This window comes from Podarcis tiliguerta, assembly GCF_965153285.1.
Source record: "Podarcis tiliguerta genome assembly, chromosome: 7".
Taxonomy (NCBI): Eukaryota; Metazoa; Chordata; class Lepidosauria; order Squamata; family Lacertidae; genus Podarcis; species Podarcis tiliguerta.
The window spans coordinates 27,188,342-27,211,464 of NC_139540.1; the positions used below are offsets into that span (position 1 = coordinate 27,188,342).

At 40.9% G+C, this 23,123-nt stretch overlaps 1 protein-coding gene across 3 annotated transcripts in view; it reads left to right on the forward strand.

Moving 5' to 3' along the window:
• MMP16 (matrix metallopeptidase 16) overlaps positions 1-23,123 on the forward strand; it is a 174,459-nt gene that overhangs the window by 87,345 nt on the left and 63,991 nt on the right. For all 3 annotated transcript variants that reach the window (XM_083451122.1, XM_083451123.1, XM_083451124.1), the window contains 3 exons: positions 3,687-3,991; positions 17,686-17,847; positions 21,664-21,878. In XM_083451122.1, coding sequence (XP_083307248.1) covers positions 3,687-3,991; positions 17,686-17,847; positions 21,664-21,878 — 682 coding nt within the window. The remainder of the gene's footprint in view (positions 1-3,686; positions 3,992-17,685; positions 17,848-21,663; positions 21,879-23,123) is intronic.

Here is a 23,123-nt window from a genome sequence, read left to right on the forward strand (position 1 = left end):
AGAGTGTTTGTTGTGGGGGAGGAAGGGAAAGGAGAATGTTAGCCACTTTGAGACTCCTTCGGGTAGTGATAAAGTGGGATATCAAATCCAAACTACTCTGTTCGACAGTGGAATTTGCTGCCAAGGAGTGTGGTGGAGTCTCCTTCTTTGGAGGTCTTTAAGCAGAGGCTTGACAACCATATGTCAGGAGTGCTCTGTCAGGAGAATGTTAGCCGCTTTGAGACTCCTTAGGGTAGTGATAAAGCGAGATATCACATCCAAACTCCTCCTCCTCCTCCTCCTCCTCCTCCTCCTCCTCTTCTTCTTCTTCTTCTTCTTCTTCATCTACTATGTGAATGAAACTCAACTTTCTTCTTGCTTCAAACCTCCCATTTCTTCTGGAGACAGATTCTCCTTGCTGCCCTCCTTCAGAATTTTGTAGTGTTTGCCAAAAATCCAGAGGCCAGTGCTAGAAGATGGAGATGCCTGTGTTCCTTTCTGCAGCAAGATCTTAAAATGAAATGAAATCATAATACAAAACAAAACAAAACAAAAATGTTGTGACCACATTTGAGTCTGGTCTATTTGTTGTAATTCCTTTAAACCACAATCTCTACCTGCACTTCTTTTGTTCTTAACCAAGTACTCAGGATTAAACTACAATTTTTTGAGTAATATGGCACTCTGTGGAAATGTGTCAAATTTTTAAGAAGAGTCGCATGAAGTTGGCCATTGCATTTCCAGCTGGAGCCTCCACTTCATTGCAAGACACTGCAAGGGCTCAATTTTTGACATTTTGGGGGCTCAAGACTGGACCTGTTATTTCTAAATTCCTGTTTTTATCTGTTTCTGCTTTTTTATTATACAGTTTTATTGTTTTTACATTGTTGTTTAGTCGTTTAGTCAAGTCCGACTCTTCGTGACCCCATGGACCAGAGCACGCCAGGCACTTCTGTCTTCCACTGCCTCCCGCAGTTTGGTCATACTCATGTTTGTAGCTTTGAGAACACTGTCCAACCATCTCGTCCTCTGTCGTCCCCTTCCCCTTGTGCCCTCCATCTTTCCCAACATCAGGGTCTTTTCCAGGGAGTCTTCTCTTCTCATGAGGTGGCCAAAGTACTGGAGCCTCAGCTGCATGATCTGTCCTTCCAGTGAGCACTCAGGGCTAATTTCCTTAAGAATGGATGCGTTTGATCTTGCAGTCCATGGGACTCTCAAGAGTCTCCTCCAGCACCATATTTCAAAAGCATCAATTCATCAGCGATCAGCCTTCTTTATGGTCCAGCTTTTTACATTACTTTTGTATAAAGCTTAGGGGTGTGTGTGTGTGTGTGTGTTTCAAGCAGTCTATAAATTCTTACAAATAAATAAATTTGGGTCAAAATGCAACTAGAAAGGAATTACAATTATATAAAACAAATAACTTCTGATGGTGGCAATGCAGGAATAATGTGGCATGGAAACTTTGGCTGCTTGTGACTGCAGTGTTGCTTATAACTGAATAGGAGCAATGAGAAAGGGCCAAGTAGCCAGCACTCACTCTCACCCAGCCTGCTTGTAGGCTAGAATACTTAACCCCTTGGCATTGTTGTTCTTAGCTAGGGCCAGCGACAGCCAGTCCTCTATCAGCAGCAGCCAGCCTTGGAGGGCATCCAAAGTCTTTGGATAATCCAGACATCTGAATTACTGTTTGTTTGGATTATTGAGGAGGGCTGCGTTACTTCATCACTTGCAGACATACTCAGCTCTCCCAACTTGATTTTGCTTCTGTGCACTGAATTTTATGTGCTTTCAGGGGTATCAGCTCCCCACTTGCCATTTTATGTTCTAATAGCCTTAATTAATCCCTGATCTTTCAGTGACTATGGATGGGCTAGGTAAAACATAACAGGGTGATTTTTTTTTTTTTAAATGGAAACGTGAGAGCTCTATATGCACTCTTTGGAGATATGCAGTGCCTTATAATCTGGCATGATTTATAATGTTGCATCAATGAATCATCCAAGATTTTATTCATGAAAATTTTCTGCTCTGACAAAGCATCACATTTGGAGGAAATTTATATAACTGTTACGTAACATGTTTGCGCTCTGGAATGTTTCCTTTTGAAATATTTTTAGAATATTCATTCTGAAGCCTTTGTTCCATATATATTTGTTACATACTTGGGGGGTAGGGAAAATGTTATTCTAAAAATATCAATTTGGAAAAAAAAAACAAAAAACCAAGGGAGCATGTTAGGGTGAAAGATATAGATGCCTTCTGTGTGACTCTCTCGCTGTGTTCCCATGTTAGCCCAGTGGCATACAGGTCCCAGGAACATCTCTCCTTCATGTTTGACTGAGTAATTTGAGACTTGTGGTCACACCCACCCACCATGCAACAGGAAATACAATGTAATGTGATAGCTCCTCTCCATGCACTACGCAAGGCCAGATTAAGGTGGTTGGGGCCCCCTTTCTCCCAAAATGAAGCCCATGAAATATAGGACCACAAAATTAGTTTGACTTGTGGTAACTTGAAGACTAACAATGGCTCCTTCACACCTCAGGCATTCTTATAGCCTGGTGTCCAAACAACCCACTTGTCAATCACATCTCTGACTTCAGTCTTTGGCTAAAAAGATTGGAAGGTGGGAGCAAGTAGGCTGGCATATTTCATAGAAATTGCTTAGAAAATTACCTGCACATTTTGCTTGGAAGCATTCTTTCCGGAAGGGTCTAAAGGTTCTCTCTCTCTCTCTCTCTCTCTCTCTCTCTCTCTCAAAAATCAGACTCTGGCCCCCTTCCAGTCATGTGCCCTGTTGCAATTTCTTCAATTGGACTATTATATACCTTTTCCTGAGGGTTAGCATGGGTAGAAACTGCAGCATTGAGTTCTTCCTCTGTTTGGATGTTTCTCTTGCCAATGGGGCATTGGGAGCAGTTCCACAGTCACAGCTGGTGTTGACAGTTGTATTTTATTAGAGATAGTTGTATACTTAAGTTACCAAGAATTGAGTCAATAGCTTCACTGTCCTTAAAAAGTACCTGTTAATTATCATGCTTTGTGTAGTGCTTCTTGGGTGGGTGCCTAGCCTGTTATCCTGTTGTTAATTATAATCAATAATAAGATATAATTTGCATCTGTTTGATCAGAATGAAGTGCCATCATTTGACTAAATAATTGTAATTATTATCTAATATGAAAACAGACACTTCTTGCCTGTCAAATAAGTTTTTGTGAGAGATGTTTATTTTTAACCAGTCGGGGAGGAGAGAAATTGAGCTGCTGCTGATCGGATAACTAAGATCTGACGTAACAGTCACTTACTAATAATGCTTGAGCACTGTGTAATAGAGTGACTAAGAGACTGAGCATGACTAAGGAGGCCCCTGGTTCAAACTTTTGCCTCTGCCATGAACTCAAAAGATGGCCTTAGGCAAGCCTTATACACCCTCAATCAGCTCATCTGCAATATTGGAGGTAATAATCCTGACTTAACCTTATGTATGGATACAGCTAGGTAATACATGTGAGTATATTTAACTCGGATATGTATATGTAGTGCTCTGAACTATGCTAATGTTAAGTGTTATTAATGCTGACTGTTTCCCCTTAAGACTGATTTCCCTCCCCCAGTACAGACTGTGTCAAAACAATTCATTGCTTTTGAAGCAGAAGTGAGTAGTGTTACTAATAAGGACATTACCTTTCTTTGTTTGCAGCATAAAGAACGTCACTCCGAAAGTAGGAGATGCTGAAACCCGTAAAGCTATTCGCCGTGCCTTTGACGTGTGGCAGAATGTAACCCCTCTGACGTTTGAGGAAGTTCCTTACATTGAACTGGAGAATGGCAAGAGGGACGTGGATATTACAATCATTTTTGCATCAGGTTTTCATGGAGACAGCTCTCCCTTTGATGGGGAGGGAGGATTTTTGGCTCACGCTTACTTTCCCGGGCCAGGAATTGGGGGAGATACTCATTTTGACTCAGATGAGCCATGGACTTTGGGAAACCCTAATCATGATGGTAAGAACCCAGTTATACTTAAACAGCCTCCATTTCTATCTCTAGTACATTATGTACATACAGAACCGAAGGTTGATTGCATACCTAAATGTGGCACCCAGCAGCCACCATGGCTGCATTTTAGTGTCGGTAATGTGGCTGGCAATTGGATTTAACTTTGCAAAAGGAACGCTAGGAATCTCCTGTCGCACAATTTCCTATCTCACAGAGACGATGAGCTTGGCTTTATTTTGAACATACTGTATGCTATAAAACGATGTAAAGATTTATCTCCTGGTTAATGTTATGTCTGGGAATTATTATTTTTAAAGCTAATAGCATATATTGTAACTTTTGGTGTGTGAACAGATACTAGGGCTGGGGGATATATTGATATAATGTCCAATGCTGATTTGAAGTCCATATCGTGATATCGGTTTCATAATTTTTGACCTGGCAATATATTGTGAATCATGGTGTGTGTGTGTGAGAGAGAGAGAGAGAGAGAGAGAGAGAGCGCTATGCAAAAATCACTGTGGGGAAAATCGTGAAGCCATCCAGTGCCTCTACATAGCTCCATCCTTATTTCAGACATCGTGATATATCGGTATATCATGATGTTTAGCTGGTGATATATCACGATGCTGAAAACCAGGTGCAACTTTTAAAAACTTTGTCAAACTTTATTGTCTGGATTTTCACTTTTTGAAAACCCTAGCATTACCATCTGGGACACCCCATTCTACACATGGTGAAGAAATAGCATCTGATTTCATAGCTATCCAAACTCAATTACTCTCTCTGTATTAACTCTTGGTCTGCCAAATGTTTGCACAACCAAGAAGGGACCCCTGCCCATCTTCTTTACCCATTTTTGACATACAGTGCTCTTTTATCCGCACCCCCGTGCCCCAGTATTTATAGGGATTTGCAGAGTCCTATATAGGGATTCAGTAGCTGGAATCTTGCCTGCTGCATCTGTATGGACACCAAAAATAAATATCTAATTAGCTGTAGGAAATTGAGAAATACGTCCACTCACTATTTCGCTATGTATAAATTCGGTTGGAGGTTGCAGGTGAGGTGAATCATACTGGTTCATAACACAGAGCAAACACATCTGTGTTTATTTGCTCCTTATTATAAATATATATTTTTTAATCTCCAAGAGTTTTTCAGTACTCTTTTGCTACCATCAAAAGAGATAATCGGAAACTGGAACCACATGATAATATAGGTTTGCACAGAATAGCATATGAGGATGGGGCTATTGGAAATTCACACTGCAAGTATTGTTCAAAAAAATAAGAATACTTTGATTAAGATAGGTAAGCAAATTAAAGCTGGTGGTTAATTAGATGATTTAGGCTGCAATTCTACAGTCACTTACCTAGGAACAAATCCCATTGAACCCAGTAGCTCTTACTTCTGAGTAGCCTCATTTTAGGGTTGCACTGCACATTAAATGGATTTGCTTGCTGCATGATGTCTGGTTCAAACAATGTGGTTTTTAAGGCAGAATAGTTATCTGAGATGGTTAGGGAAAGCTTTGTGATGTCTGTAAAAGGAAGGAACTATATCCTGAACTCAAATTAAAACGTCCTTCAAGGAGAAACGGCTAGAAGTGGTAATTAAGGCTTTATGAGCACACAAAATGTATATTGAGGTTTATTGATTGGTTTGGGGTAACTGTGGACACTTTTTTTCTTTTCTTTTTCAGGGATCCACCCCCCCCCCGACTCAGCCTTTTATTGCACAATGTTTGCATTTAAATATCTGTAACAAGGATTTAATCTAATACTACCTAGGATGAGTCCAGCATAGTAACACATCTAAATGGAGCATTTTTTTTTCAGCGCGGCAAGCTCAATAAGACAGCAGTTTATTGATCTTAACTATCACAGAAACCTATAGGATTCTCACTTATGTCAGATGAAATCCTATCCCCTTGACAGCAAAATGAACTCTGCTGCTCCTGGTTTACTGTGTACTTAGAGCTTTAAATCTCACCTCTGTATCAGAGGAAGCATTTGGTAATCCAGGAACCTCAATAGCAAAGCAGCAGCAGAAGAAAATGCTATGGGATAGAATTTTAATTAAAGACCTAACCGGAGAAACACGCCAGATACCCACTGCAATGCATTTCCTTTGATCTGCTCACTAAAGATCAAATTTACAAATGGTTTTGGAATTGACTCTTTTTCGCTTTGTTGTGGGTCCTGCAGTGTAGGAGTTGGTGTTAAAGCCAAAGCGTATTGGATCAAAATTCTGGGTTCTCAAGCTGGTGCAAGGGGCATGGCTGATTCCTGCAGCTGCGCTGAGGGAGGCACTGTTTACTGTATCTCTAGGCTTTTGAAGAGATACTGATGCAAGGAGAAGTTGCACTTTCAAGGGGGAGATATTAGAGTGGCTGCAGCTGTGCTGCTTCATCTTGCCAAACCACTGTTACCACAGTTTAATAATATTGGGTTGTCTAGCAATAAGTCATGATACAAGGATATGTGAAATGTTTGTAGATGTAAGGCTCTAATTGCCAAATTCTAAACCTTTGTGATTGGTTGGGTATAGTTACAGTGTCTACACCACTGAGGGTGGCATCGTCGTCATGCTAGCTCAACATCACAAATTATCAGCACTCTCCTCTTCTGAAGTAGTTATTTCCTGGTGCAGCAGTTCTCAGCATCAGGCAAATATGTCACTTGAGGCATTATTGGGTCAACATCACATCACAGAGTGTTGCCCCAATGTCCCTTTTCTACAACGTGATGCCTGGAAGCATATTCAGAACGTCTTTCTTAGACAAGAGGAAATAATCTACTCTGCAGGTTATCAAACAAGATGATGATGACATATGTGTGTGTGTGGCCAATAGTGCAGAACACTATAATAATTCAGTAACAAATTCAGATTGCTGGATATTAATCAATACAGTATATTATAGTGCTTTTGAATTGCATTCACACCAGCAGGAATTTGTGCAAGCTGCTAAAGAAAGTTATACGAAGAGGAAATGTAACCTGCCACAGCACACCTATCAACTATCACTGCTTGTTCTTCCCTCCCCTTCCCTCCCCTTCAACAATGTATATATCAACAATTTATATTCCAACTAACTAGCCCTGCTAGCAGAAGCCCATGCAAGACTTTTCCAAGTGCAACAGGGTCCTCCCCCACCCAAAAAAAAGGCTCAGTGAGAGTGTTGAGAGAAACTCCTGAACGAAACACACAGGAGGGAGGAAAGAGATTGTTCCATCAGGCAAGCAGAAATGCTTATGCCTTATGCTAAGGGAGTGATCTCCTTAGTGCTAAATTGAATTGCTCCCTTAGCTGTGTACAGTGAAGTTAAATCTGAAAACTCACTTGAAATGCCTCCTGGAAAACGTCTTTACCAAGTACCAAAGGTTCAACAGGGAGGGGTTCTGTCTGATCTCAAATGGGAGGGACTTTCACAGAATTAGGCCCAAACATATGAGCTGTACGCAGAGTTCTGTTAGCAAAACAGGGCTTTTCCCACCACCTCCTCCTAGCCTCTCCAGTCATACTCCAGTTTACTTCCATCGGGTACTAAATCAGTAATGGCTACTGTAACTTTTTAGTTATTAGTTAAATTTTTCACTAAAGAAATGTCACTGAAACTACATGGTGGTAAATCACAATTCAACAGAATTAATTTATTATACAAATTCTCAAAACAGCTAATTTAAATAATTAAATAGTTAAAATAATTAAAATTTAAATAATTAAAAATACATTTAACCTTTTGAGTTGAGGTACGAAAATCCCCAGGCAAGGTCCCTTTGTGAAGACACTATCTTAGACATCCAAAAGTCACAGTGGAGCAAAATATGTAACTAGATTAAAGGTATAAGGTATTCTTTGGAGTTAAGATTCCCAGCCCCAGCTCCTGGCATAAATGGTGGTTTCTGTGAGTACAGTCCTTGTATGGTCTGCTGTCATTTAAAATATCTTATAAAACAGCCGAGAACTTCAGTGACAGTTTGTTTAAAAACGAAATTGAACTCCAGAGCGTCAAGAGGATTAGCTGGTTGAGTGATTGTTCTTCGCATGTTCCTCTGTCCTACAAGAGGCTGGGAGAATGCAACAGCTTGATTATTTAGCAAAAATGCAAATCGCCAACCCCCTTGAAAAGTACCAGGCTCATTTTCCACACTATATTGCTCTGCTAATGAAGGCAATTTGAATTTTGTGTTTCTCAAAAGAAATGAACAACTTCTTGGAGTGCTCAGTAAAACCTTAATATATTGTTGCTGCTGCTTTCATAAATCTTGCTGGAGTTACTCCTGATCTGAAAGCATTTGTATTAATTCCCGAACAACAAGGGCAATAAAGTTTTGTGGGGAAAACAAAACACCATCCAAAAGAAACAACTTGAATATTGTATTGAGGTAGCACTTCCTTTGGCTTCTAGGCTACCCGGTCTTTATTTCTTTGGTTGAGGGGCAGTGTAACAAACGAACCATGCAGTACCACTAAACTATTCGAAGACATTTGCTAAAGCTCAGTCATGGCTTCCAAAAGCTATTACAGAAAATTCTTACAACACTTGCAAAAGAAAATGGACTGAGCCTATGTCAGGGCTGTAAGCTGTGGAAGTTCTCAGATCATGGACCTTCTGAGAGTTTAAGGGGATCCTTGTTTGCTGAGCCCTCACTTCTCCTGGGCATTCAGGAGAGGTGGAACTCATCTTCCAAACTACGTACTATGTTACATGCATTCCTTGGCTTTGTGCCTTATGTGTCTGTTTGTAGCTTTACATGGCAACCACCTGTGGTAGAGCGTGCATGCTTGGGACTGCAGTGTAAGTGATTTTTTAATTTAACCCTTTGCCCCTCCCAGTCTGCAGCTAATTGCATCAGGAGTAACTGCCACTGGCATCCAGGACGTGCCAGTGGCAACTTCCCTCTTGCTGCAAATGGCAGCTTTGAAGTTCCTAGTGGGGAATTCTATAGCACAGCTGATCCCTGCAGGTTGCTGGGTGTCAGCACAGACAACAAGGGTCCTGCACCAAGCTCCTCAAGGGTTCTGATCATACCTTGATAACTGTGTTTCCATCTGCTTCATCCCTGACATCAAATATTATATCAGGCATGGGACAGGAGGGTATGATTTGGGGGAAACAGTCTTGGAGGCTACAGTGGGGTCATGCTGGGGATAATTAAGGCCACAGGATGGAGGTTATCTACTTTTGTCGGCTTTGAATCATAGAATTATTGAGTTGGAAGGAAGCGCAAGGGACATCCAGTCCAACCCCCTGCAATGCAGGAATCTTTTGCCCAACATGGGGCTCAAGCCGATGACCCTGAGTTTGAGTCTCATGCTTTGCCGGCTGAGCTATTAAGAGATGGTAGCAAGAATAGGCTTCCTTATCTCTGATATGAAAGCCTGATAGGGGACAGGCATTAGATGGTGAAAAACAACCTTATATCAGGTCTCCAGTACTTCTAAAATTCTTGGGCATTAATATTAGAGAACAAGCTTTTAAATTGCTCAGATGACATATCACCCTTACCCGTATGTTATCAAGTAGTGTTATGATATCTACTAGAAGAAATGTGGATATAAGGAAACTCACCTCCTCCCACCACCCCCACCCTGCCCCACTTATGGTGGTCTTACTTTCAAACGTCCCTTTGAAATGAGACAGAAAAAGTGGCCAGATAATTGCATAAAAATTTCATATGCTGATTTATGATAGATACACAGATACTCGCACATTAATTTAATTAGAAATATAGTATTCCTCACCATAGTGGACTGGGCACCTGTTCAGTATGCTGCCCAGGTGATAACAGCTGATGGCCAACTTCAAGGTCCCTTATCTTCCTTCTTACAGTTCTTTATCTTTAAACCAGACTTGGTCCAGACAGCCCTTCAAACAGAGGCTGTCTTGAAATTGCCTTCAAAGACTGTTGTCCTCCTATAGCCTTTGAAATAGAGGACTTGTTCTCTGTAAAGCAAGACACATGGCTACTCTATCTTCATGTATTGATCGCCTCATCATTATGCTGTGCTTCTGTTCTGTGCTTCTGTTTTCTTTAAAAAATATACTTTGCATATCACAAACTTATTTCTCTTCTCTTTTTTCTCATTCATGTTATCCCTTTTTTGTTTTCTCCCCTTCTTTTCATTCTTTGTGTGTGTACTGGTTAGCTCTGAAAACAAGGGTTGATGATGTGATTCAGTTATACTATAATTTGTTTTCAGATAGCTGTTTTTGCATTAAAATATTTATATAAATAAAGAATATAAACTCGTATGTTGAAAGAATCCCGGCCAAGTATTCCTATCTGTCTTGTGCAAACATGCATACCCATACAGACAGAAATACAGTGGTACCTCGGTTTTCGAATGTTTTGGAAGTCAAACGTTTCAGTTTTTGAATGCCAAAAACCTGGAAAGCTTCCATTTTCGAACACGCCTTGGAAGTCGAATGGCTTCCGCTGTGTGTACATGTTATTTTTTTCATTTTTCTGCAGACCACCTTTGTGCCTTGGTTTTCGAATGTTTCAGAAGTCGAATGGTGTTCCAGAATGGATTACTTCCGAAAACCAAGGTATCACTGTACATAAAAAACTAAATGTGAGTTCAAACCAAAGAAGAGCAGACACTTCCATAATATATCACAATTAAGGATAATTTTCAATCATACTTAAACAACAAATATAGGAATAAGAATATAAAATACACGAGGTAAATGACAGAGCAGAATTTTCTTTTTATGTACAAAATGTCATGGTTCCTCTGAGCCCTTGGAATCTGATCAGGAATGGGAGGTACCTGAAAGTGAGGGACTCAGAAGGAGAAGTTGGGGTAAGAGGCTATGTAGCAAAGCCCACATGATTAAGTGCCCTCTACCCCCAGGTGAATCCAGGCCTGATGAGGTAGTAGACCTGGGGCTGCCCCTTCCCTCAAGGGTGCTCAGGGATGCAGCCTGCTGTGACTGGACAGGAAAGTTTTGAAGAGGAAAGTTTTTAAGAAGAGGATGCGGGTGGCGCTGTGGGTAAAAGCCTCAGCGCCTAGGGCTTGCTGATCGAAAGGTCGGCGGTTCGAATCCCCGCAGCGGGGTGCGCTCCCGTTGCTCGGTCCCAGCGCCTGCCAACCTAGCAGTTCGAAAGCACCCCCTGGTGCAAGTAGATAAATAGGGACCGCTTACCAGCGGGAAGGTAAATGGCGCTTCCGTGTGCGGCTCTGGCTCGCCAGAGCAGTGATGTCACGCTGGCCACGTGACCCGGAAGTGTCTCCGGACAGCGCTGGCCCCCGGCCTCTTGAGTGAGATGGGCGCACAACCCTAGAGTCTGTCAAGACTGGCCCGTACAGGCAGGGGTACCTTTACCTTTACCTTTACCCCCAGATGAATCCAGACCTGATGAGGTAGTAGACCTGGGGCTGCCCCTTCCCTCAAGGGTGCTCAGGGATGCAGCCTGCTGTGACTGGACAGGAAAGTTTTGAAGAGTGGCACTCCTAGCAACCTCTCCCAAGGAGAGGTGGTGCATCAAGAGAAGGGAGGAAACTCGCTTCCCTCAAAAAAGCACCTTTCTCTGGGTCAAGAATGCTCACAGGGGCAGGGTTTTTCACGAGAGCTGAACTTTCTCCACCTCTGCTTCAAAGCTTGCCAGGTAGGCAGGGAAACTTATTGGATCATCATCATCATCATCATAACAATAATAATTATTTATTATTTATAGCCCACCCATCTGGCTGGGCTTCCCCAGCCACTCTGGGCGGCTTCCAAAAAAATATTAAAATACTATAATACATCAAACATTAAAAGCTCCCCTAAACGGGGCTGCCTTCAGATGTCTTCTAAAAGTCTGGTAGTTGTTGTTCTCTTTCACTCTGGTGGGAGGGCATTCCACAGGGAAGGCGCCACTACCGAGAAGGCCCTCTGCCTGGTTCCCTGTAACTTGGCTTCTTGCAGTGAGGGAACCGCCAGAAGGCCCTCGGTGCTGGACCTCAGTGTCCGGGTAGAATGATGGGGGTGGAGACGCTCCTTCAGATATACTGGACCGAGGCCGTTTAGGGCTTTAAAGGTCAGCACCAACACTTTGAATTGTGCTCGGAAACATACTGGGAGCCAATGTAGGTCTTTCAAGACCAGTGTTATGTGGTCTCTGCGGCCACTCCCATCACAGCTCCCATGTAGTCTTGCAACTCCTACTGCTAATTTGGACTCTCAAATCTTCTCCTTTGTTCTTTGACCAGACGTATTGTTGCTATTCCTCTGCCTCATAAGAGCACCTGGATTAAATTCAGTTCTTTCTTAGCTGCTGAGTTTGTACCATTAAACAGCTGTAATAAAATTTTACTTTTTTTTACTTAACTACAAAAAATTGACTGGTTTTGGACAGGAGCCAGAACAACACACACACATTATATAAAAATGTAATGGTTATAATAATTCTTATCATGCAATGCCCCTAGTAAACAGAGTTCCTTAAATCCGGAGGTATGTTCATTTCAGAGTTATTACCCTTCTTTGGCTGTCATTTTATCTCAGTATAGAAAGTGTCCCTCCTAGAGACTTATAGAGATGTACTTCATCTAGTTTAACCCAATTGCTTAGCAAATCACCAAATCTAGCTAATCTGATTTAATCAAGAATTAAATTAGATTGAATGAATCAACATTAGGGATGTGAAGACAGCTAGGAAGGCTACAGTTCAGTACATTTTACTAGAGGCAAGTCCTTGTAAACATCCTGAGGAAGGGCAATTTCTGTGCATTGTCAAAATGGCTTAGAAGATGAGGAGCTTAAAAGCTAATCACCTCTTTCCTCTGGTATTCCCACACATTCTTAGCTAAGGGACAAATGGTTTCTTACAGAGACAACCTCTTTTTATAGATTACCACACATATTCTGTGTTCTAAAAGTACATCATTTCATTTTTAACATGCAGCGTGTGTCTCTCTCAGAAGCAGAATAAAATCAAGGTTAATTATCTGAATTTCAGGAAAGGAGCATGCCTTTTACTTTTTTTGCAAGCTTGTGATTTATGCATTATTTTAAATAATATGGGGAACTTGCAGATCATCTGCTTTAACTCTTAGAAACTTGAAGAAAACCTTCATGCTTATTAAGCTGCAATACTGGCATTTTGTGCATACATTTTCACATTTATGTCCACCCATGGCCTCTTTTCATCAGTCTCCCCGATTTGAAAAGTGACTTAAATCCCGTAGAGTAATATAAATTAATTGTCTTTTAACAGAGCTCACCAACTTCTGAGTATTGTAGGGTTCATATTAAAGATACCTCAAATCTATATAGGCTGAGCTCAGTCATTTATTTATTTATTTTCATTTTCAATGCTGTGCTGGCAGCCAGGAGAAATTTATGGGGGGGGGGGGGGAATCCCAACCTCTGTTGAACTGCAGATAATCAGCTTCTAGTAAATTTCACATTGCTGCCAGCTCAGTTGACACACTGGACCCAAGCTGTGCTGCAGGAACCTGCACCAGCGGAATCTCAGAGAGGAATCCCCTGGGGGAGCCAAGTGTCTCAACTGTAGATATATCATATGTGGCATTGAGACACAGCAAGAGAGAGGACTTCAGGCGGAGATGCTTGAAAGTGCAACATTCACATTCTTGGTATCTGATACAGCAATGATGCAAGTAAGCTGGTGAGTTAGGGTGGAATTGATCGAGCATTGATCCTGCAGAAGTTTTCATTCATCTCACTAGCAACTGGCCTGCACAGAAACATTGCTTGCCATATACAGTTTGTGTAAACACCCACTTTCAACGTGATGGATTATTAGCTGTGTTTTGAAAAAAGGTATCCTGTTCTCACTATATCAATAACAAATGTGTTTTCTTCATTACATATTTGCCCAATTGTTGCCCTTAATGATAGAGTAACTTCAGGTACAAGTTAACCCCATAACCCCCAAACTTATATGCTACATTTATGTTTAAGATAGACAGTTCAGAGCATTTCCTCCACAGTCCTAATGAAAAACGAATAGCTCTATGGAGCTCCCTCAACCTGTCTAGTCATTCCCCACCTTGATTAGAAAACCTTTGTCTAAATTTGTCATAGGCAAACTATTATTTCCACATTGGCTTGAGCATGTATACATTTGTTTTTATTCCATGGGATTTGGGGTGGGCAACCCATGAATTATACTTGACTGCTCTGTGGAGTGCTAGACACCTCACAGAAGGAGGTAACTGGACTGATCAGGCAGCCTAGGCAGTGAGAACACATATAATAGCGCAACTCGATTTCAGGGCAACGGGTGGATTTCAATGCACAGTATGACTGCTTGTGTGAATTAGATCCAAGAATCACAAAGTATGCAAATTGAATTGTATCTTCTTCTTCTTCTTTTAATCGTTTATAGCATCTGAAAGTGCCTGAACTTTCAGTGGTGCAAAATATAATATGACAGAATGCAAAAAACAAACAAACCACACACCAAAACCCCAAGTGTTTTAAGTTCTGCAGTATTGGGTATGTTGTAATACTATAGTTGGGAGTGCTTGGATCAAAATAGTTCTGTTCCCTCCAGTGTGAGATCCAGCTCTGATATAGATTTGGGCCCTTCTCAGGTGAGAGATGGGAGAGGACTATTAGTTCAACAGCGGTGGGGCATGTGTATAGTGGCATGTGTATAGTGTGTATAGTGTATGGGGCATGTGTATAGTGTGTATAGTGTCTCAGCTATTAGGCATTCATTTTATACAAATGATTGGCATTTGTTTATGGGGGATGTCATATTGTTGAGTATGAGTGCTTCACGTTTACATGGTTGACATAGGTATTGGCTGAGGTTGTGAATGCTTGTAGTGGTAATGTGAGCTTGGATGAAAATTGTATCTATGTTGTGATGTTTGAAATTTTATATTATACTGCCTTGTAGTGCTCTGATTATATTTATATTATTCTTATGGACACGAATATTCTTTATGTATTTTGTTACATGTTAGATGGATTTATTTGACATAGCTTTATTGTGGGCTGTGTGTGTATGCATATCTTTAAACACACTTATGTATTTCGTTATTGTAAACTGCTTCAAGATGCTTTGGATGGTAAGCGGTATATAAATGAAATGAATGAATGCATGGAATGTAAATTTCACAGGTTGCCTAACTGCCTATAGAGGAAGTCAGTGGGCTAAGGTAATTATGGGGGGAATGCTATTTGTTCGTAACTGGAAACTAGGATTTATTTTTGCTGTTTGTTCGTGGTTTATCAGGTTTTCCGAATGCATTCAAACATCCAGTGTTGTAATAATAGTTAACATAAAGATAGAATAAAATTATGTCTAGTTTAGAATCAGCCTCATTGGCACAATGTGGCTGTTTGAGTGCTTGTTGGGGCTAAGAGGTCTGAACACTTTAAATCAATTTTGTGCCCATTGGCCTTATACTAGTTTGTTTCCAGGGCCAGTTGAAAGAACTGCTCTTGACCTCTCTCTCTCTCTCTCTCTCTCTCTCTCTCTCTCCCTTCCTTCCTTCCTTCCTTCCTTCTTTCTTTCTTAAATTTATATTTTGCTTTTCTTCTCTCTTGGAATCCAAGGTGGTATGTATGTGGTCCCCAGGTTCATAGAATCATAGAATTGTAGAGTTGGGAGGGATTTAAAGAGTCATCTAGTCCAAACCCTCCAATGCCCTCCAATGTGGACATTATACTTCTGTTGTTGCAGCCTAGAATAGCATTACCCCCCCCCCCCACGGCATCACACTGTTTACTCATATTCAGCTTGTGGCCCACTAAGACCCCTAGATCCTTTTCACATGTACTACTGGCAAGCCAGTAGTTATATTTGTGCAGCTGGTTCTTCCAGTAGTTCTCCCTGCCTAAGTGCAGAACCTTACATCTGTTGCTGTTGTCACCCATTCAGGCACAAACCAGATCTTGTACTGCTTAGCTTCAGCAAGGTGCTGCCTGTGTGTACCTTAAACTATATCCCTTTGAATTAGTGGGTATCATTATTATTACAAAGCTTTGAATGTAATGTAATTTTATATCATCCTTTTCCACCTTGAGGGGATTTCATCCAGAAATTAACGCTATATATAAAGTAAATAAAATACCGAGTCATTTAGCTTCACATGGCTTTACGGGTAGACAGGACAACAGTAAAGTAGAATAAACTTGGCTCACATATAAGCCCATTGTGTATATACATTTGGACAATGAAATAGCTCTGAGACAATGCTCCGGGAGGAAACCAACCATCTAAATCCAAGCAAGGAAGTGTCAATTCAATTTCTATTGAAATTCCCCTTGACTTTCTCATCATTGTGAACACTTGGTTAATTTAGTCTGTCCCCCTATGCTCTAACTCGGAAGAGCGACCTTGAACTCTGTTAAAATGGTGCTTCGAGGGAATGATTCATAAAACAAAACAGACTTAATTTTTTAAATAACAACAATCATCACATACTTCAGCTGCCCAGGATCTTGAAAGCATCGTCTGAAACATATATTGGTACACTCATTTGTGAAACTTGTGCTTTGAAAATAAGTCCCCCAATTGTATTGCAGAGTCTAGTTCTGGGGTTGTTGAAACTTAACATGGTAATATGTCATTATTCAGCTTTTGTAAGCTCTTCTCCAATTTGGGTTATTTGGGGTAAAGCTCACCTGCTGCCTTCATTGCTTATCTTTTGGCACCGGCGAAAATGTTTCTCTGTAACCAAGCCTTTTGCTGATTAATATTCTGTCTTTTTAAATGTGTTGTGGGAAGGTGGTTTTTGGTTTGCTTTTGTTCTTGTTTTTATTATGTATTTTGTGTTCTCATTTTGTATTTTTACAAAATGAGATCCCCTGTGATCTTCGGATGAAGGGCAGTATCCAGATTTAATAAATGATAATAATTGGCAAATAAGCTTGCATTCATATACTTGATGAATTGTTACTACTTACTATAGCCTTTGTTATGAAATATGCAGCTTTATGAAGGCAAGCAAGGCTACTTTTCACTATGTGCTTACCATGAAAGGTTTGCTCCCAGATGTTTAAAAAACCTCAAAAATATAGTTGTGGAAATCATTATTATTATTTTTCACTTTCATTACATTTTTCAGTACAGGTTTTCCCCCACTTACATGGGGGTTATGTTCAGGGGCCCAGCACAAATAAGTGAAAATTGCATGAGTGGGGAGCGGAGCACCCTCTCAACACTCTTTAAGCTCCCTCTCTGCCACACTCTCTCCAATCCAGACCAAAAATTCTGTATCCATAAATATCCACAATTAGAATTGTTGCTCTAGGGCTGGCTGGAGGCTGGAGGATGTGCTAGCACATGCATTCACAGCTAGGTGGGGAGACTGGATAGCCAAAACAAAAATCCCACTGTGTTTCGTCTCTTTGGGGTTTTCTCCTCCTTCACTGCTGTCATCTTTGGGCTCTGGGGAGAGTCTCCTCATGAACCAAGAGGACTCTCCAGCTCTTTCCCGCCTTTTCCAGGTTTGAATCAAAATTATTATTATTTATTTCCCAGCCTCACACGTATAGTCAGCCACACATGAGTCAATCACATAGAAGAAGAGCATACTTAAGATTCCTTTGGGAGCTTTTGACTCATAAAGCAGGGAGCCTTAGGAAGTGTGGGGTGGTCGTGTCTAAACTGTAGGCGAAATGATTTGAAGTCATTCAAGAAGTGCTTTGTGTCAAATACAGTGAATGCATTGATAAGGCAGTTTTTAAACTTTCCTCTTTCTTTCTTCTTTTCCTCCAGGGAACGATTTGTTTCTAGTTGCAGTTCATGAACTGGGACATGCTTTGGGTCTGGAGCATTCAAATGACCCTACTGCCATCATGGCTCCATTTTACCAGTACATGGAAACCGACAACTTCAAACTACCTAATGATGATTTGCAGGGAATCCAAAAGATATATGGTATGCTGATTATTTTTTTAAAATATTTTTTAAAATTCTAATAGGGATGGGTCACTTCCAGATATATACACTGCTGCAATGTTGTGCACACTATGCATCCATTGAAGGTTGCACATCTGCTTATGAACTCCTTGTGTGCACACTATCTGTTCCCTTCATTGAAGTGAATGAGGCAACCCACTTGTTTAAAAACTCCATGTATGGGTAGGCAGACTAAGGCCTGGGGGCTGGATCTGGCCCAATCACCTTCTAAATCCGGCCCGTGGATGGTCTGGGAATCAGCGTGTTTTTTCATGAGTAGAATGTGTCCTTTTATTTAAAATGCATCTCTGGGTTATTTGTGGGGCGTAGGAATTTGTTCATTTTACCCCCCCCCCAAAAAAAAAATATAGTCCGGCCCCCCACGAGGTCTGAGGGACAGTGGACTGGCCCTCTGCTGAAAAAGTTTGCTGATGCCTGCATTAGAGCATGTTTAGAACATTAAAAGGAGGCGTGGATGTCTCTTAAACATTTCTGGGAATTACCTTACAATTTCGAGTCAGACTTTGTAGCTTGAGTGTTGTGCTTACAACTGAACAAATATGAACATGCAAACTACAATAACTATTTGTTCTTGTTGTTTGTATCCATTTCCTTGAAGGGATTTTGATTCTGTGTTGAGATAAAGCCAAGGGCTTTTGCCAAACCACCATGTTTCAAATACTGTTCACAAGTTGAACTGAAATCCACACTTAACAGCAACAATGTTCTTAAATATTTAACCAAGTAGTACAAATATTTTTTATTCAAGGAGAACCTAGACTTCTCTTAAAATATTAATATTTCCTCTTTCCTTTGCCCTTCTCTTTCTTCTATCTTATTGCTTATATCTGATCCAGTCATCTTAGAAACACAGTAAGCTGACTTCCTCTAGGAAAAACCATTGGCTCAGTCTTCATTTGTTTTCAGCTCCTGGTCCTTCTTCACTCCAGCCATCCTTTCCATTTGATTGCTTCACTGAAGCACTTGCTTGTACTTCACTCACAGAATCACAGAATTGTGGAGTTGGAAGGGACCGTGAGGATTGTCTAGTCCCACCCCCTGCAGTGCAGGAATCTTTCACCCAACATGGGGCTGTAACCCATGACCTCCGAGCTTAAGATAGCCATGCTCTACCAACTGAGCTCCTCTCTTGACTCATTCCAATATATCCTTACAGAAGTTCATCATCATGTTCCTTTTTTCTTTCACACCAGGCAAATTGAGCTCCTCTCTCCATTAAGTACTAGAAATGCCAGATCACCCCCCTAAAGATAAGCATAACAAGTAGTATTTATTCTGAGCCGATACCACTGCTAAGGTAGTAAATCACCACAACAACCCTTTTCAGGGTTGAGTTTTGCCCAAAAGTTTTCAAATATTCTGCATGCAATTTAGTTCCATGCAGAGATAATTTCAGCAAACACATATCATTAGAGGGGATGGACACATCATTTGGATTTGCACTCCCCCCCCACTTCAGGTACCACCAAAATGGTGTAGGATCAGCACTTCCATTTTTTTATTTGCCTTCTGACTTTTTTGATTTCTATTCATTTATTCATTGTGGCTTCTTGTATTTTAATGTTTGATTTAAACTTCTGCTTAAGACTTTTATTTGCACCATAATGTTTGCTGTTCCTTCCTCTTTCTCTCTCCTTTACTTTCTTTCTTTTCTGAGAAATGTCTCTGTGTTTTTTAGTTTGCAAGCCTCTTCAGGCAGAGAGGAATATTCTCTTGCTCCAATGTGCACTGTTGAACTGGGTGCTAAGCATTGGGTGCATTGATATAAGATTATATAGGAGCAGTGTGGTAGATGCCACTCTGTTGCATATGTGTTATCATATCCAGGCTGTTCCACAGAGGAAATTAAATGGTTGGGTTTCTCCTGTGTGGTTAAGCAGAAGAAGATGTTTTCTATGACCTCATGAGTCTAGACAGAAGGGCCAGACAAGGTTATTTTGCCTTCATACTAAATACCAGTATCAAAGCTGTACTTTGAAGAGTTTTATTGCCCTTGGGAAGTTAAACATGACATCACTAGCAAATAGCACGTGGAAACTATAGTTTGGATTTAGCATTTTTCAACCAGATATTGTCCCCTGGAAAATACCTGATTCTGCTGCCACAGTGATAAAATCAACAATGGCCTTTGTTTGACTATTTAGATTAAATATTTGCTGGTTCATTAGTTTCCTTAGGTAAGAAACTGTGGACTGAATCAGTGACTTGCTAAGGATAGCTGTTATGAAGATTTTGTCAATAAGTATTTAGGGTTGTATTCAACTATGTCATACCCAGAGTGGACTTAAGATGGGCTAGAACTCCCAGCATCCCTGACCAGCAGAAGTAAGGAAGCCCAGGCCAAGGATCACATACCATTGGCTCTTTTCACTCTTCGTTTTATATTTTGTATTTGTTTTAGTAGTTTAAAAATGTAAACCACCTTTGGTCCCCCACCCCACAGCATGACACCATAACTACGAAGTGCCTTCTAGCAACCAGCACTCTGAACCTGGTGGCTTCATTTCACCATGACAATTGAAAGATTATCCATGGACCTGTCAAATGAAATCATCCAATCCAGGTATGGGGAGCCTTTGGCCCTCCAGATATTGCCCTCTCATCAACCCCAGCAAACATGGCCAGTGGTCAGTGGTGACTGAGGTTTCAGCTCAGCAATGTCTGGAGAGCGAAAGGTTATCCACACCTGCTCTAACCCACGGGTTATTGTCCTTGGCAAATACCTTGTGGCGGGAGATTCCACAACTTAACGACATTTTGCATGAAGAAACACTTTGTTTTTGTCTTCCCTGAATTTACTGCCAGTCAATTTTAGTGGATGACCGCAAATTGCAGTGTTCTTAGAGAGGAAGAGAAATGCCTATCTCCACTTATTTCACACCATGCATACTTTTGCAAACCACAGTGATGGCTTCCTTGGCAGAGGAAACGGATGTTCCGTGAAACCTGCAGTCTAGAATGATGCAGTCCAAACACAAGTTTGCCTCCTCAGCCGCTATTTGTGATGACTAGACATTAGATCCCAATTTTAATCATGCACCAGCTGTTCAGAATCAGTTATACACAGGTTCTTCTTTGAGAACTTCTTGTCCAGGGAGAGTAGTGGTTGCCCTAAGTATGATTTGGCTTCAGTGAACTAGACAGTATAAAATAGCTGGAGCTACTGGTAAATTACAGCAAATCAAAATAGCAAAAATTCAGTAACCCAAATTATGCACATTCAGCATGACCGGAATTATGCGAAGTTGATTAGATCTAATTAATTCAGTGTGAGTAGTCTGGCCTTGAAGCTAGCAAGTAATTCCAATTTGTCCATTTCCCAATTTATAGTAAAGAAGGAAATACACTGGCAGCAGACATTTTTTGCTACCGTGTATTAAGACTTATCTCTGCTGCTAAGAAGTTTAGCAATCATTTTTTTTAAAAGAAAAACGGAAAAAGTTACAGGGCTGCAAGCTCTAATCAGCTACTCAAGTGTGATTAATTAACTTAAGCTTTAACTGCAGATTACTGTTTGAACATTTCCATCCCAATTAATTGGTAGGATTGGCGATAAAGGCTGTGGAACTCAGCCACACCATAGTTTTAAGGGCCACAAGCAATCCACTGTTGAGATACCAGCTCCCTTTATTTGCCAGATTTTCTGTGCAAATTTGCCCGTTTCATGTGGGTTTAATTTGCAGCTCCTGTGCAATTCAGCTCATGGCATCATCAACTGGACAGTATGGAGTCTCCTAGAGGTTAATCTGCTAGTATCATTTTTTCCTCCCAAAGGGCCACCTGACAAACTCCCGCCACCAACAAGACCTCTGCCAACAGTGCCCCCACATCGTTCTGTCCCTCCAGCAGATCCACGGAAGAATGACAGGCCTAAACCTCCACGGCCACCCACAGGAGACAAGCCTTCTTACCCTGGAGCCAAGCCCAACATCTGCGATGGAAATTTTAACACTCTAGCCATTCTTCGTCGGGAAATGTTTGTTTTCAAGGTAGGAGGCTGCTCTTTTATTGTTAGATTAAGTGACAACATTTCTGCCTTTTCGAAAAGCTCCTCTTATTCATCATCCCTCTGCTCCTGAGCTTTCTTGCTGTTCTAAAGTTCAAGAAAGAAACAAGGAAATAAACACCTGAATGGCTTAAATGTCTAACAGAGGAAAGGCTGGAGTCTTCTATTTTGGGGAATGAATTAATGTCAGCAGAAAGTTGCAATGCTTCAAAATTTAATGGTAAGTAAATGCTGAATGCTGTGCAGAGATAAAAAGGCATAATTCAAGTCATGAATAGAAGCTAATAGGGATGATTTTGTTGGGAACTTAGCCACTTCCAGGCTCATTGCTGTTATTGTGTTTTCTTTACAAGAACCCTGTAATTTAACTTTATAATTAGATCAGTCCCTTTATAAAGGCTGTTTGTCATTGTGCTGTGGTTGCCTTGATACGTTTTTTTTCTAGTGGAAGCCTGTGTTATAAGAGGCCCTTCACAGGTGTTGTGGGCTTTTTGTGCTGTTGCTGCTCTTTGGTTGGCTCGGTTGTCATATTGTTTGGAGATGCATCCATATGGTGACATCCTGTGGACTGGAAAGCCTTTTGGGCAGGCGTGGTGGAGCAAAGATTTCACTAATGATTCAAACAAAACAAACAAAAGCAAATCTCATTACTGGAAAAGAATATCGATCTGGCACACCACCCTGTGATGTTGCCAAAATGTATCATTCAGTTCGTTCAATGAGTTTTCTGAGGGATAGTGTTCTGCAAATTCTCCATATTAAGCGCAGGAACATAATCTACATTATTTAGCTGAAAATTCCCAATGTGCCCACCTACCTAAAAAGGTTGGTGACTCTTTTCTACAAGGAATGTTGATATACTCCAGGAAATATGGGAAGAGACTTTGTGTGAACAAAAGAAAGAAGAAATAAAGGATCGGATGTATGAATGTTTGTCTTCTTCCTACTGACTGAAATTCTGTTCTCAATACCAATTCAATGCCACCCCTTGGAGGACTGGTTGCTTCTTCTCCATAGCATTAACCTTACATTGGCAGTGTACATCAAGTGGACTGATGGACTTGCATCGGTACTTTCTGCCATAATCCACAGCCAATGGTGATTCAACACAGGTGATTCTGCCATTTTGCATAATATGTAACAGGACTCATTGCAAATCTGTCAGTTTCAGTGATAACATCTCAAGAGTTAAAGCATTTTGGAGTTGATTAAATTGAAATGCTTTAGG